The sequence below is a fragment of the Anas platyrhynchos genome, chromosome 5 (genome assembly GCF_047663525.1).
Source record: "Anas platyrhynchos isolate ZD024472 breed Pekin duck chromosome 5, IASCAAS_PekinDuck_T2T, whole genome shotgun sequence".
NCBI classification, from domain to species: Eukaryota; Metazoa; Chordata; class Aves; order Anseriformes; family Anatidae; genus Anas; species Anas platyrhynchos.
The window spans coordinates 37101273-37116397 of record NC_092591.1 but is presented as its reverse complement, the minus strand read 5'-3'; the positions used below and the strand labels follow the sequence as shown (position 1 = coordinate 37116397).

Here is a 15125-nt window from a genome sequence, read left to right as displayed (position 1 = left end):
CCAAGCAGGAGCCGAGCATGGTTCTGAGGGTCTTGTCAGTTCAAATTGATTGCTGAGCCCTGGAATTGGAGTAATGCAGTAACTGAAAAATTAATCAATTAAATTGGATTTCATTTGGCTTCTAAACAAAATGCCAATGGCCTGATCCACTCAAATCTTCACTGACAGGGAATGAGTTTCTGCCTTATCAGAAGACTCTGTTGTGAGCCACAGAGCTGAATGCATGGTGGCGAACACATCTGAGTGAACTGCCTCCTGCAGGACTAATGCTTGTAATAATTCATGGATGCATATGCACCATCCCCACTGTCCTACCCAGATGGTATTTCCTGGGAAGATGAGTTCCATGCAGTTTCTTATTGAGATGGCGGGTGCTGACGGGATGAGTTTGTCCCCAGTGGGAGGATCCAACTGTCCCCTGGTCTTCCTGTGCATTTCTGAGGAATGTGAATGTTGGCTATAGCAGAACTATGCCATTTTATTCTTAATCTTCTAATTCCCATTTTAAAGCCGTGACTCTTGAGGATGAATGATTAAAGAGGTACTTCAACTCCCCTTTTCTAGTCTTAGCAAAAAGCCCTTGCAGGGTGATCTTGAAGGCAAAGAAAATGAGCCTCGAGCTTAATATAATTAAATATTTTAATGCTTTCAGTGAACTGTGCCAGCTCCTCGGTGCTCACTGACCTCTGCTTATCTCTTAAGTAACTAGTTTGCCACTGCCTACATTAGCAAGAAGCAGGCAGCAGCTGCAGTTCAGACTAAGATGTTTCAGGGAAGCTGCACTGTTATTTTCTTGACCATTGGAGCCTTTCTCCTTTTATTTATTTTTTTTAATAGCTAAATCTTTAGTTTCACTGTTGGGGAAGCTTCTTCACGCAGCTTTCTTGACAAATAGTATGGAAATGTAGGCTATATTCTTGAGTTTTGTCCATATTCTGTGCTGTTTTCTTTACGGAAAGCTGGGGATTAGTGTAGCTTCATTTCCTCTCTTGACCTGAGGCATTCAGCAGGTTAAAACGAAAAACAAAAACAAAACAAAACAAAAAGAAATCTTGACTTTATCAGGAGAGGTTATTTTTCCTTAGAAATTGCAGTTTCCTATTCTCAGCCTCCTGTTCTCCATGTCACTTAACTTCTCCTTTCTGCTGGCTTGGGAATAGCACAATGCTGCCTCGCCGTCCTCAGCTTAGCAGGCCTGAAGCTGCTTTCTCCTCTGCAGAAATATCTGTGGCTGCATCTGTCACTCTGGACAGTTGTGATTCACTGGGAGGAAAAGGCTGAATGTAGGTCACTTGAGTTCAAGGGGAATGGATGAGTGCATCAGCACAGGAGGCACATGCACATGTTGCATCTGTGCAGACAGCAGAGGTGGGGGAGTGGGCACAGGGAAATAATTAGTGATGGATGCATTTAATGAAGATCTATCCCACCGCCATTTGCACTGTCTTATTGGCCTCATGGGTACTACCAGGTAATCAAGAGGGCATTATCTGTGTCTTGATATTGAATGAGGTGCTATAAATCTGGGCTCAGGTAGTGACTATATCTAACACTTAGAAGACAAATAAAACTGTTCCTTTTTCTTCTTTGTTTTAATAACTCATGATTACTTGGAAACCTGGGGCATTCTTAATGTATTTAAATGTCTACAAAGACAGGGATATTTTGCTGCAAGAACAAATGTAGCAGCCTATAGTGCCTGACTGAGAGACCTCAAAACCCACTTTTACAAACTGTATGTGTATAGCGTTTAGCAGAGCAGTGCTCCTATATAAAGTGAGTAGCCAAGATGGATTTTGCTAAGGAGGTTTTCTATGTGATACTAAACAGATGTCTGAAAGCAGACAGCTTCATATTCATGTGACCATCACTCCTTCGTTCAAAACCTTCATTCCCAGAGGCACTGTGTCTCCAGCTACCCTTCAGGATCTCTTTCTGACTATGCTGTTCTGGTAGGGGTGCCAGTATCAACTGCCTAGTCCCTTAGGTATTGAAAGAGTGTGCTGGCATATGTCTTCTCTCTGACACTAGATGTTGTCATGGATATTTATGGATAGAAATAGGTGTGTCTGGAAAACAAGTGCTGTTTCAGGGAAGAAAAACTCTCAGACCTCTCTCTCCTCTTTCATGCTGGCGCTCAGTAATTTTGAAGACTTTCACCTCACTCCATTTTTCAGGGTTTTCTTCACATTGGTTTTCTCCTAAAGAGAAATATAGAAGCATAAAGGCTTTCTGTCACCAAAAATGGTGTCGTTCATGTTGCAGCAAAATTTGCCAAATGGGGGAAAAATTCTTTCTACCCCAGGAAGTGAGAAGAACATCAAATGAGCACAAAGCCAGATGTGTCTGGACATGCGGGTGGTTATATAAATTCAATGTATACAAAAATCATAAATATAATAAAAGCAAAAATGGTCACAGATTTTCAAGTTTGTATAATGGACATCTGTGTGCGTTAGACTTCAAACTCAGGGAAGAAATAGGCATTGGCAACTGCATCACCTCATCTGGGGTCTGGATTTCCATGCTTCTGAGCAGCTTTATTTCCTCAAAGTTGCTTAGAAGGTAGTGCCCTCAGGCATCTATCTTTGAAGCTCTTTTGGCTTCCACTGTTGCTTTATATAACACTCCTAAAAACAAAAATCGAGAAGGATGCCCCAGGGCATCATGTCCCCTCCCTCCAGTTATTGGCAATTTCTTTTTGCCTCTGGTTAGCTGGGCCAGAAAGCTCGGTGGGGTGCAGCCCTTGCTAACTGCTTCAAGGTCTGTTCAGGGATTATATAGCTGGATCAAAGATGGGCATACTTAAAAGGTTACCTCCTATTAAATGTAGGGAAAAATCTGTCTTGGCCAGCTGTAGAGCACACTAACTGACAGTATCAGGCACTTGTTGTGCGAGGTTGTAGAATAAGTTCCATCTTCTCAGGTTACCATTCAACAGTGAATATACATCAGGGAAAATGCATGTAGTAACATAATTGTCTTTATTTTTATCTCCCCACACTCCTTTGTTAACTTTCCCTTGCACAGATTTCTCTCTCTTGTGTTGCCTACTTTCTTCCCCCAAACTGTCTAAAAGACCAGCTTGCCAAACCATGGCAAGTCTGTTTGGAAGGCAGTGGCCAAGCCTTGTCCATCAATCCACTGTTGTGACCTGTAAATTGGCATCATCCCATTTCTAAATCCTTTACGCCACCAACTCCCAAGGTCCAGCGGCTTGTGACACACACCGCAGGAGGACGTGATGTTTGCTGCTTCCAGGCTGTAGGCAACAACATGGAAAACACCTTGCCGTCTTCTGTGTCTCTTGGAGGAAGCTCTGAGAGTGGTGTCCAAAAAGTGATGGGTGTGGGGAGAAGGTTGCTGTGGAAACCAAACACAGGAAAATAGTTGCTTCGCCTTTCTTGCATCATACAGGGTTTCTACCTTTTCAGGCCAGATGCTTGAGGACACTTTCCTTGTCAACAGCTCATAGCCTCTGCTGGGGACCCACCACTGGTCTCTCCGTCCCCATTTGGAACTGGCAGCAGGCCTCACGATAGCACAGAGCTGATGCCAGTAGAAATCTTGTGATTGATTGCTGGTGTGGGAGCTGATCAATTCAAGTTGCTTTACTACCTCCATCGTGTTACTCCGGTTTGTGCAATATACAAACTAAATGTCAAAATTAATTTCAGAGTCCTCTGTCAGCGCCTGTGCTTCTCAAAGAACAAGGGATGGTTCTATTTAATTGTGGTAACTTTTATTAACATTTCATAGCAGAAGTTCTGTAAGAGCACGGTTCCCAAACCACATTTAAAAAGCTTTACACAGTTAAAGCATGAATAAAATAGGGCCTATTGCTGTCAGGCACAGCCTCTTCTCTTAAAGTATTTTGTGCAATTTAACAGAGCAGTTTATGGGTTATTCCACGAGGAATAAGAGCTAAGTGCACGCTGGGATTCCTAAACCCCCTCTGGGAACGTGATACCCCCTCTAAAACAATTGCCATTGGCAAAAGGCATTCAAGTTCACATATTCAGCCCACTGACTGACAGTACCATGCTCCCCCGCAAGTAGGATCTCCTGGGAATTTATTGGGAACTGCTGCAGCTCCCAGTCCTGCCCTGTCTGTATGCAGTCCGTATCCTGTCATAAAATTGGTGTGAATCTAACCTCAACTGCAAATTATTAATTACACTTACATCTGAGAATCTAACCTCAACTGCAAATTATTAATTATACTTACATCTGAGAGTTTTGCATACCTTACCCCCGTTGAACAGTGATTCCTTCTGGCCCCTGGAATACGCTTTTTCTTTTTGAGTTTGGCCAAGCCAAAAAAAAACACATGTTGGGACTCTTAAGTTCCCAAACTGCTCTGGTTTTAGTGGCTGTTTTCTCAGTGTTGGAATTGGTGTGTCTGTGTCTGGTGGCAGATGATGGGCAGAGGTGAATGGTGCTGTGTATTACAGTCTTGCTGTCTTACAAGTGATCAGGCCTAGAGCTATAGCACTGTCCTAGTTGAGAAATGAGGCCCTCACATTTTCACGGATGTGCATGGCATTAATTCCTTTCCCTTAATCCCCTGTTTACGGCATTAATTTTTCTACTTAAACAGTTGCTGGTCCCTCGAACCATATCAAAACACACATAATGATGTGCTTTCAACATCCAGAAGAGTAGCTCGGTCCATCCTGTCACTAAAGGGAGGAACATATGTGCAAAACAGAAATGGTAAAATGAGATTAAAAGGCTAACAGTATTTCCTAAAATTTTGGTGTGTGAATTGTGTTGGAAGTCACAGTAATGTTTGGGTCAAACCTTAGTTTGTGCAAACTACTTTGCTAATCCCTAGTCTAGACACTCGAATTTCCAGTGCCTATTAATCTTTTTCTGCTTTCACGTAGCAATTTTTTGGGGTCTGTCATAGCACATCAATCAAAAGGAACTGGGCTCTTCTGCTCCTGTAACTCCCAATTGTAGTTCCAGCCTCAAGAAGTGTCTAGCCATAAAGGTTATGGCAACGAGCTATCCTGTTGATTTGGTAAAAACCTTACCTCTGAACTCAGCTGTACACACTGTGCCTTTAATGTGCCTAAAGCCCATACATGCTTACGTTGACTTTCTCCTCTCGTGAGAGGTGTTAATGCAAAGGGAGAGGAAGGAGGGGGTTGCTGCCAGTCTGCCCACCTCAGAGGAGTTTGTGGGGGAACTGAGTACAGTTTCATGGAGAATCGGTGCTGTTCCTGTTAAATATGTTTTGAATTAACAGTGATGAATGTCCTGTAGTCAAACAGCTGTGTTCTAGGGAAGGAATCTGATAAAGCAAGTCAAGTCAGTCCTTTAAAAATAAGCTCTATAGTCACTTTGCTGGGCTTTTATGTAGCTGTGTGGACACCACTGAGAATGGTGTTTGCTCTCCTCTGTTTATCAGGCTTTGCTTTTGTGTTGTTTGCAATGAGTTGTAATGTCTGTGGCTTTTCTGAGGAACTGCTACCATGGTGTTTCCTCAGGTTTCTTGTATTAGTTCAGTCCTGCTGAACTCTAGGGGTTTGAGTGCCTTTATTGAATTACAGGTATTGTTTTCAGATACTTTTTTTACGTGCATTGAGATAATTTTAAATTCTAATTCGGCTCCCCAATGTCTCTGACACCTTTTGCTGGATTTCCTTGGGCTTTGATAAAAATTGTTAGTCTCAAGATCAAGCCATTTAATTGCCCTGGATCCAGCACCCCTAAAACCTGCCCTCGCCATAGCCCCTCAGCTCTGTCAGTGAACGCTTGGTAATCCTGCTCTGACAGCAGCTTTCCAGTCGGTTTCAACCCATTCTCCTCTAGTTTTAATCTAGGCTATTATTTCTCTAGCTTACTAATGATATCTTATAAGCCTGTATCAAGAGCCTTACCAAAGTCATGATGTGTCACATCTACTGCTTTTCCACACCCCTAAGACTGATTACTCCATCACAGGAGCAAATTATCTTGGTCTGACATGATGTGGTCCTGTCACATCTCAGCTGGCTGCTATTTATTACCCTCTTCCCTTCCCGGTGCACACGCATCGGCCATTTGATTACTCCTTGCAGCATTTTCCTGAAGCCAGGCTGCCCGAGCTATCATCCCCTGAATCCTCCTTCTTCCACTTAAAGAGAGCATGAAGAGATACCAGGCAAGTTAAAAATGAGACGTGTTCTTAATTCCTAGTGCTCTTTATGTATGGCCCACGGCAGCCCCAGGGCCACCAGCCCCAGCGAGGCCACAGCTCCCCACAGCTCAGCCTGGCCACAGACCCCACAGAGCTGGGCCCACGTCCCCAGGCCTTGTCTGGTCCCCAGGGAAGGTTCCTGGGGCTGAGGCTGCCCCGGGGCCCCTGGCTGTGGTGGAGGGATGGGGTCAGGCCCTGTCCCTCTGCCGTCGCAGTGCCCTGACAGGATGGCTCCCGCAGGCTTGATGCTGCTTCCAGTGCCTTGCACAGTGTTTGGGGCAATATAAACCAAACCCAGCTGTTGCTTTTCCAGGGCTTGGGGAGACAGAGATAAGTAGCAAAGGGTGAGTGAGTGACTGCAAAATATTTAAAGGCACAGGATTAGCTGGGATTTTGCCATGCAACAGTGTTGTTTTGTAGGATGAGAAAGAAAGGAAGCTCTGATTGACATAACTTCAGATATAAATTAGAGGAGGAAATCATTTCAGCTTTTAAAGGAACCGAAATAGCTGTTTTTTCCTTGTACTGACAATACAACCTCAGGGAAAGTCTAAGAAGCAGGGGAGGCAGGGGCTGGCATCCCCGCTGAGGTGCCTGCAGGGTGGAAGAGAGGCAGATTGTCTGCCAAAAGTGCCTGAACCCGAGCTGGGTAAATCCATGTGCAGCAGCTTGAGCATGCTGTGTTTGAGAAAGTTTCTGGGTATTGAAAATAGTGTAGCTTTATTTCCTATGCCAAGATGTTTTTTCCTTTCTTATATGGTCAGAAAGGGAGATCTGAGCATCAGGCTGACTTGGCTATAGTAGGCATAACTTGATGGGTCTTCTTCCTTTTTCCTCTCCGTCATTTCATTCATTTTCTCTCCAAACTGAATAGTTAAAACCTTTAGTTTATCTTCATCCTCCAAAAATGTACTTCCACAGACTGGGTTGACAAAAACTGTGCTATGGCCATGACTGCCGAGCTGTCCCTGATTTTGTATTGCAGCATTCATGGTAGTTTGTTTTCTCCGTCCTGTTCTAAGTCTAGACGTTTGCTCTCAAAAGCATTTGGACAATGCTCTCAGACACATGGTCTGATTTTTTGTGTGATCCTTTGGGGACCCAGGAGTTGGACTCAGTGATCATTGTGGATCCCTTCCAACACAGGATAGTGATTCTACTTTTTGTCCTATTTTCCACCTCTGCACACTAAGTGCTGAGGTTTCACTGAGCTGTCCATGGGGATGCTCAGATCCGTAATGCATGTGGTCACATTTAGTTTGCGGTCCATCAGAGTGTGTGAGTAGTTTAATTTGTTTCTTCTAATGTGTGTTACCTTGCACTTGCGTACACTGCATTTTGTTTGCCATCATCTTGCTCAACCATTAAGGTCTCTTTGGGTTGTCCACACTGCAGAGGAGCCCTTGCAGAGGCAGTGACCCTATGAGATGGTCTGCGAGTGTTGGCGTTGTGTTGAATCCCTGACCAGGGAAAGGAAATTAAGAAGCCTTTAGGGAGTGGAGAGGGATAGCCCTGTTGTTTTAGCTCCTGTGTGGGACTGGGGATGGTCATACGCAGTTTCCAGCTTTATCATGGACTTCCGTGAGACTGAACAAAGTTGAGCAAGGCTTAGGGGGCAAACCTGTTAAATCAGCTCCATCTGTGTTCATAAGCAGTAGTGAATGATGAAAGGCTGAAAATTTTCCTCAAAGTACTGTGTTTCAGCCATACTGGCTGGAGGTTGTTCTCAAGCCCGTGCAGTCTGGAAGGGTTTCCAAATGCCTGCAGTCTCGCACGTTCTGTGTAACAAGTGCTGCAGAGAATTTGGCTCTGTCTGCACTATCAGGAAAGCAGATTTCAGCTGAAGCTGAGTCAGTGAGGATAGTGAGGCCTGCAATTTTCCTCAGGGAAGGCAATTATAACATTACATCTGTGAGGGTTTCCTGCTTACCTTTCCAAGCTCTTGCCTGTCTTGCTTCCTGCCATACCCGAGCTACTTGCAGATACGTGGCAAACAGCCTCCTGTAGCCCGTAGTGTTTGCATCCAAACGTGTTACATGTGTCTAAACGTGGATCAGCTGCTCTCCCTGACGCTCTGATGCTTATCTCTGCTCCAGATGACAAGGGCTCCCCAAGGAGAGAAGAACAGCCGGAGGGCTTTTGATGAAAAGGCTTATTTGTCCTCAAAGCTGCTGAAGGCTGGAGAAGACCCCTACCGCCAGCATGCTTTTAATCAGCTAGAGAGCGACAAACTCAGCAGCGACCGGCCCATACGGGACACCAGGCACTACAGGTACTGTGCAGCCCTTGCTCCACACCATGGCTGCTGCTTGCTGTGGGCAGTCCAGTGCCACGCTGTGTTGTTCTGCAGTGTTAACAAAGGATGCCTTTAACTTTTCTTCACCAGGGTCTGTTTGTTGCTTCACTTTGTTTCATGGTTAATCTGCAAAGGTCTCGATGCACATTCAGTCCCAGCCCAGCTTGTTGCTTTTCTAGTATATCTTCTCCTAGGTCTGAGCACTATCTTGTTATTTCAGCTTTTGGGTTTCAGCATAGCCCCTCCATTGCAGCTTAAATTGCTCAACTGCCAGCTGTTTTTTTTTGTATAACTGCCTCTACACTCTTGGCTTCTCAGTGAGCCTCTGTCCTGGCTGCAAGGTACACAGCTGTTGCAACATTGCTTTACTTTGGTTTTTCTCACCTGCTGTGTGCCCTGGCTGTCTGAACTCATTTTGTGTGTTCTTTCCAGCCAGAGTGTTACATTTTGGATGAAAAGTGCTGAGGTGGGGATGAAAATAACATGATTTTCATCTTCATACAGTGAATATTTCATGGCTTGCAAAGTGCTGGTTGTTCTGTCCTTGTTTCACTGGGGGTGAATTTATTCTGCTGATTAAACTCATCCGTAAGTTACTAATAGTGCCCAGGTAATTATTTTGTACCTTCTTCAGTACAGAAAGATAACGTTGTACCTTGAAGATGATAGGTTTGATAGGGATAGGATAGTGCAAAACAGCCTACTTCAAAGCAGAAAAAATAGAAGCAGAGTAACCATGCCTGAAATGATGATCTGGGCTGGAACCTGGACCCAGTGTTGCAAAGCTTCTGGGGAAGGGAAGCCAGGCATCTAACTTGACTGAAACTGCGAAAGGGATGTCAGGAGAAATGGAGCTTTGTGAGTTTGCCAGCACTGACAGCCATCAGGGTGCTTTGTGAATGTAAGCGGTTGGAACCGTGGTTGTGAGATGAAAGTCTTGTGGTCCCGTTCCCCAATCTAGTGCTAGGGATTGGCTTGCTAGTGACTCAGAGGCAGCAGTGCATGTCCTCCCTTGCTGACAGATCTCCCTGCCATGCAGGATTGCTGTTTTCTGTTAATCTGCTGTCATGTTCTAGCCTAAAAACAGCTTCCTTCAAAGAGGAATTATTTATTTTGATCTATGATCTGTGGTATCATGCAGAGCACGCTTTTTGTGAAAAGCCCTGTCTGTGCACTTCAGCCTGAAGACAAACATATATGCTGCTCCATGGAAACGTATGGCTGCTTCAGGCCCCAGCTTTGCAAATGTTCCCTTAAGCAATGGGGAGTCCCTAAGCAGTGTATGATCAGGGCAGATAAACCTATTACCGTGTTCCTCTGTTCTGCAGGGAGGTCAGTTTGGAAATTAGGGAGTTTTTGAGTACCTTGCCTTGCAGCAATATTGGAATGGCTGATGTGATGGCAATTTAGGGTGAGGACTTTTTTCAGCTGATACAAGTTGGATGTGGTTTGAGAAATCAACACATCCTACAAGCTGCTTCTAAGCTAGCATGTAGCTGTTTTCTGATCCAAAGCAAAGGGAGACCCCACTTTCAAGCACAAACTTTATCCTTGTCCTCTGTGATGCTGTAATAATGCTGAGATCTTAGAAGGTCTCTCTCAAGTAACACATACACCTCTCTCTTTTGTTTTTCCACTTCCTGATGACTTAATACATTTTACATTCATTACATCATGGATTTATTTTGAAACAGTAATAGGTGAGGTATGTCTCTTGTCTGATCGCATGTTTTTCACTTTAGTCTTTTCAAAGCTTTTTTGTATGTTTGAAAATTGCTGTAAGAAGTAGTCATCTTAATAAAATATTGCAATGAAAAATAGTAGTAATTTAGAATAGTTGTAAACCAGTAGGATTGAAGGTGGTGATAAAAATGGTCAACAATTTTGCAATAGCCATGAAAAAAATAGTAACTAAATGTAGGAGTACAAGTAGTGGCTATAAGAAATGAATTATATTCCTTCTAGTGATGTATTCAGTCTAAGCACGGTCTTAAGTAGTTAAAAACACCAGGCCACAGTTTCAGGTGCAGGTTCTTTGCCAGGCAGGAAATCAGTGAAGACTGACTGCTGCCTGATCTGGGCTGGAAGTTAAGGTGGCAGCATTCCGGAGGAGCAGATCAGCCCAAATCTGCCATTTCTAGTGTCTGCCAGAATTGGATCCGGGGTTCATATTCATGAGTTGCTCTCCTCCAAGAATCTTTGTTGTCCACAGGGTATAAGCAGCCCTGGTGCAAGCTGATTCTGAGGTAGTTCTTGATTTTGAGCATGTGAATGAATATACATACCTAACATTACAAAGTCAGATAAGAAGATAAGAGGAATTATTTTCCCTTGCCAGCTGCAGTACTAGTGTTCTGAGCTCCCTTGCTGCATCTCCACTGTGCTGTTTCTGGTTTTAGCATATTATTCTCTTCTCTTACAGATATTCTAGATGCATTGCCCCAGCAGGTGCTGGTAGACAATGTTGGGCTCACACTTCTGCTCTTTGGTGTTGCAGGTGCACCTCTGTACGCTACGATCCAGACCTGCCAGCTACCAGCCTCATCATCACCTTCCACAACGAGGCTCGCTCCACCCTGCTCCGTACAGTGAAGAGGTGAGTTCAGCACAGGGTGCTGGGCCCAAACCGCCGTGCCTGGAAGGCCACCACTGGTGGGTGTAGACATTTGCAGTGGTTAGGCAAGCAAGATTTGCTTGCTCTTTTGTACTAGTGGCTCCTCGTTTCTGAGTATCAGCAGTGGCCAAATCTGACCAGTTACATAGGTGGCATAGGGCCTGGCAGCATCCCCAAGCAGATGGGACCATGCAATTACCAGCACCACAGAGCAGTGCTACAGCTGCTCTTTCCCCTCCCCATCACCCCTGCAGAACCTAGGGAGGCTCTTTTCCTTTTTTAATTTTACATAAAATATGTCCTTTGCCCTCTGACTTATCAAGCATTTGCACAGATGGTCCCTGAAGCCTGCAAGCAGGTCCAGGAACAGATTGTGAAGGCTGAAAGGAGAGTGAATTGTCCAGGTAGAAGGTTGAACTCATCGTATCACTAGCAGGAATGCATTATTCATCATCTTAACTTCTCGTCAGGTCCTGTGGGCTTAGAGGAATGTGCTTTGTGAATAAATAACAGGCTTGTTCAAGTCAGCCTTATGGCTGGAAGGCTGGGTTTCTGTCTGCCTGGCTTGGTGCTGCTGTGTTTCCAGAGGTCTGCATATATTGCATTAACACATTCTGTCTTTTTACCTCTTACCGTTTCCTTTTCTCTTGAACCATAAAATTAGTTCTGTGGAGCCACTGTTAGAAAATGAGCAGATTTGTTTGGAACTACAGTGCTGCTAGGGCAACAGCAGGAGATTTCTGCTGATTACATCATAGGTCAGATAATAAATGGCTAGGTGCTCAGAAGCTGTAGTAGTGTGATCCTCAAGAAAGATCTCAAGGCAGTCAATCAAATAGCCAGATGCTATGATAATTAAAATGTAGAGAAGATGACATTCAGAACAGCAGTAACCCATAAAGAGAGGAACTGATATCCAGGTCCTATGGGGGTGATATGTACTAACGAGCAGATGAGCATTGCCAATGCATTAACAGGCCAGGCTTGCTCCAAGAAGGATCAGCTTGAGTAGGTTGCTCACGTCTGTGTCCAGTCAGTTTTGAGTATCTCCAAGGACAGAGACAGTGCAACATCTCTGAGCCTTCTGTTTTCAAGGCTAAACAATCCCAGCTCTTTCAGCCTCGCTTCACGCATATGATGCTCCAGTCCTTAAATCATCTTACTTGGTTCTTTACTAGACCTGCTTCAGCATGTCCTTGTTTTTCTTGTCCTGTGAAGCCCAGAATTGGACATAGCACTTAAGAAGTGGCCTCGCCAGTCTCTCAGATGTGGTCTTCTGCAACCCAGAGCCCCCAGCAAAGATCTTGAAACGTGGATGCCATAGGGACCAGGCCCAAGCATGAATAGGCCATGCTGCCCTAAATCCCACTGATCCAATGTGGAGAGCCCTTCGGATGAACTTTGGTTAGTTTTCAGCCTAAAGGAAGAAAACTGCTTAAAAATATTCAGCAAGTGACTAAGAAGGTTCGTAGGGAAGGAAGTGGGAAATGGGCTATCCTCCAGGACCTGTGAATGTTCCATAACAAATGGATCATTGCTGACAGCCTTGGTCCTGCTGGTGCTGCGAGTCCATCAAGAGCTGCATGGCTGCTTGATCTTTTCCTTGGCAGGACGTAGCTGTCACTTGCAAACCAGTTACTTGCCTGGCATCCTGTTCTTCTTGGAAATAACTGTCATTCAAAAGCCGTTTTGAATAATTGGTGTCTCTGCCTGATTAGTTGTTAAGTGATACCATCAGGTGTGTTGCAGTGATGATTTTTGTAGAAGGGAAGATTAACTGCCCTTTCTTTCTATTTATTTCTAATTTCGGTCAGTATTGCAGGTACTGTTTGTCTTTGTAAATGCAAAGGTGAATGGTCAGGCTTTAAGACAAGGGTCTTGAACAACTGTTGGTGGTTCAGTGCCTGTGCAGGCAGCCTGTATAAATTATGCGTAAAGGGTGCTGATGCAATGCTAGACCTTTGGTATTGTAACTCATTATGATGATAATTTAAATAATGGTGAAAGAAGAGACACTTTTAGAGCACAAGAAAAAAAGAGATGGTTCTCTGCTAACATATGGAATAAACAAGAGTATTTGTGAACTGATGAGGGATAGACAGATCAGCAGAAGAAAAAGCTATTGGCAGTTGCTGATTTGTTGTCCTAGGACTGAGTCAGGACACTGATATTGAAAGAACAACAAAGCTGTGAGGAAGGACGAAGGTTGTAAGGTATCTCTGAGATGAGGGTAGAAGTCTGTGTTTCTGCTGTAAAAGGCAATTGTCATTTGGATTTTGGATTTTGGAATCCTAATAAAACACTTTGTTCCCAAGAGTACTTGATTGTCATGCCAGTCTCGGCGCCTCACTGAAGGGAAATAGTAGGATTACTGTGTTGGTTGTTAAAAAACAAGCAAGGTGAAGTGCAAAGAAGATAAAGTACCTTTCCCAAGGATCCACAGCAAATTATTGCAGAGCTTAGAGCAAAACTAGGCATTGAATAGGAAGCTGTGAATTCTTCAAGAATGTTTCCTCTGCTGGGGGATCAGTGGACAACTGAGGAAGGGAGAACAAAGTGTTGGCTTTTTTGCCAGTCATGTTAACTTGGAAGACCTGAAACTTGTGGAGAAAATGTGAGCAGCACTAGTAGTCGAGGTAGTGGGAGAAGAATTAGAATCCCATTTTACAGCTGTTACGCTGCAGTACGCAGCCACTCTGGATCGCTAATGCTTTGCATTGAGTTTGCATGGACAAGTATTTCAGCACAGGGCAACCTTGTCTGTAAAATATGCAGATAATGGCTGAGCTGGGAAAAGCTGCAGTCATAAATGCAAAGAGGAATGTCTCCCACCTCCCACCCCGCTATGCAACGCTAAAGGATCCAGAGAAGTATGAGCCAAGAGCAGCAAATGAGGTTCAGCTTTGAAAAATGCAAGCTCAGACATCCAGGGACATATAAGCTCAAAATACAAATACTCTTGAGACGTATGAAGCAGCATACATCTGAAATAGAGTGGGATGTGATACTGAACAGCAGAGCAGTCAGGATTTTGCAGTGTGAGACAACAGAAAACTCAGGAAGCTTTGGCTCTGTATGCAAAGCCATCATTGATGCTAGTTAGCAAGACAGTGACTTCTTTCTCTGCAGATTTAGTGGGTCATTCCTGGGAGTATGAGATTATGCTTGTTGTGTTTCCTATATAGAACAAACAAACAAACAAAAAGAAAACCCAAAGAACTTAACCAACACTTTCCTCGAAATCACTCAAAATCAGAAGAGTAACTTCCACTGGAATGAGATGGGTCGCTAGAACCATGAGGACAGTGTTTACCTCTGATTTTTAATATTGAAGTTTGCATAACTGACCTCTTATGTGGGGTGCCTAAGTGCAAGTGACTTTCAGCACATTGGCTGTCTTATTGGAGGCAGTGAGGACCTGCCTGTGCATTTGCTGAAGGAGGCTCAAAGAGGGAGTATGCTGTGTGGTTGTAAAGCCAAGGGAGGGATTTGAAGAAAGTCATAGAGAATTAGTTTCAGCATTTTAAACAAATGAGAGACAAAAAGTAACTGCATGGTATTAGAGTATATCAACCTCTATAGAGGGTGGAAGCTCTTATCACCTCTTATCACCTTTCCTTGTGTGCGAAAGCCTCTGTGTCCTGCAGACACAAACTCACTACATCTCTGGTGATACTGCAAGGTACAGTGGAAGCCACCCAAAGGAAGGTGTGTCTCAGCAAGTGTCATGGCTGTTTTGAACAAAAGACAAGTAACAACCAAAAGGGGTACAAGCGCAGGGTTACGTCTGCCACTGGTGTTTGTTATTCCTGCTGTAACGCATGGCACAGCAGGCTTGTGTCAGTCCTACCATTGCCATTACTTTGGCAACTCACAGAGACTGTCTTTTTCCTCTCTGGATCCCTGCAGCGTCCTGAACCGCACTCCTCCCAGCCTCATCCAGGAGATCATTTTGGTAGATGACTTCAGCTCAGATCGTAAGTATGGACCCATTTCCCTTGCACTTTTTTTCCCCTCTATTTTCCATA

The 15125-nt window shown here is 44.2% G+C and overlaps 1 protein-coding gene across 2 annotated transcripts in view; it reads left to right on the top strand.

Annotated features, from left to right (window-relative positions):
- Window positions 1–15125, top strand: part of GALNT16 (polypeptide N-acetylgalactosaminyltransferase 16) — a 63944-nt gene that overhangs the window by 21118 nt on the left and 27701 nt on the right. For both annotated transcript variants that reach the window (XM_027458348.3, XM_027458347.3), the window contains exons 2-4: window positions 8284–8459; window positions 10981–11079; window positions 15007–15074. In XM_027458348.3, the coding sequence (XP_027314149.1) occupies window positions 8284–8459; window positions 10981–11079; window positions 15007–15074 (343 nt within the window). The remainder of the gene's footprint in view (window positions 1–8283; window positions 8460–10980; window positions 11080–15006; window positions 15075–15125) is intronic.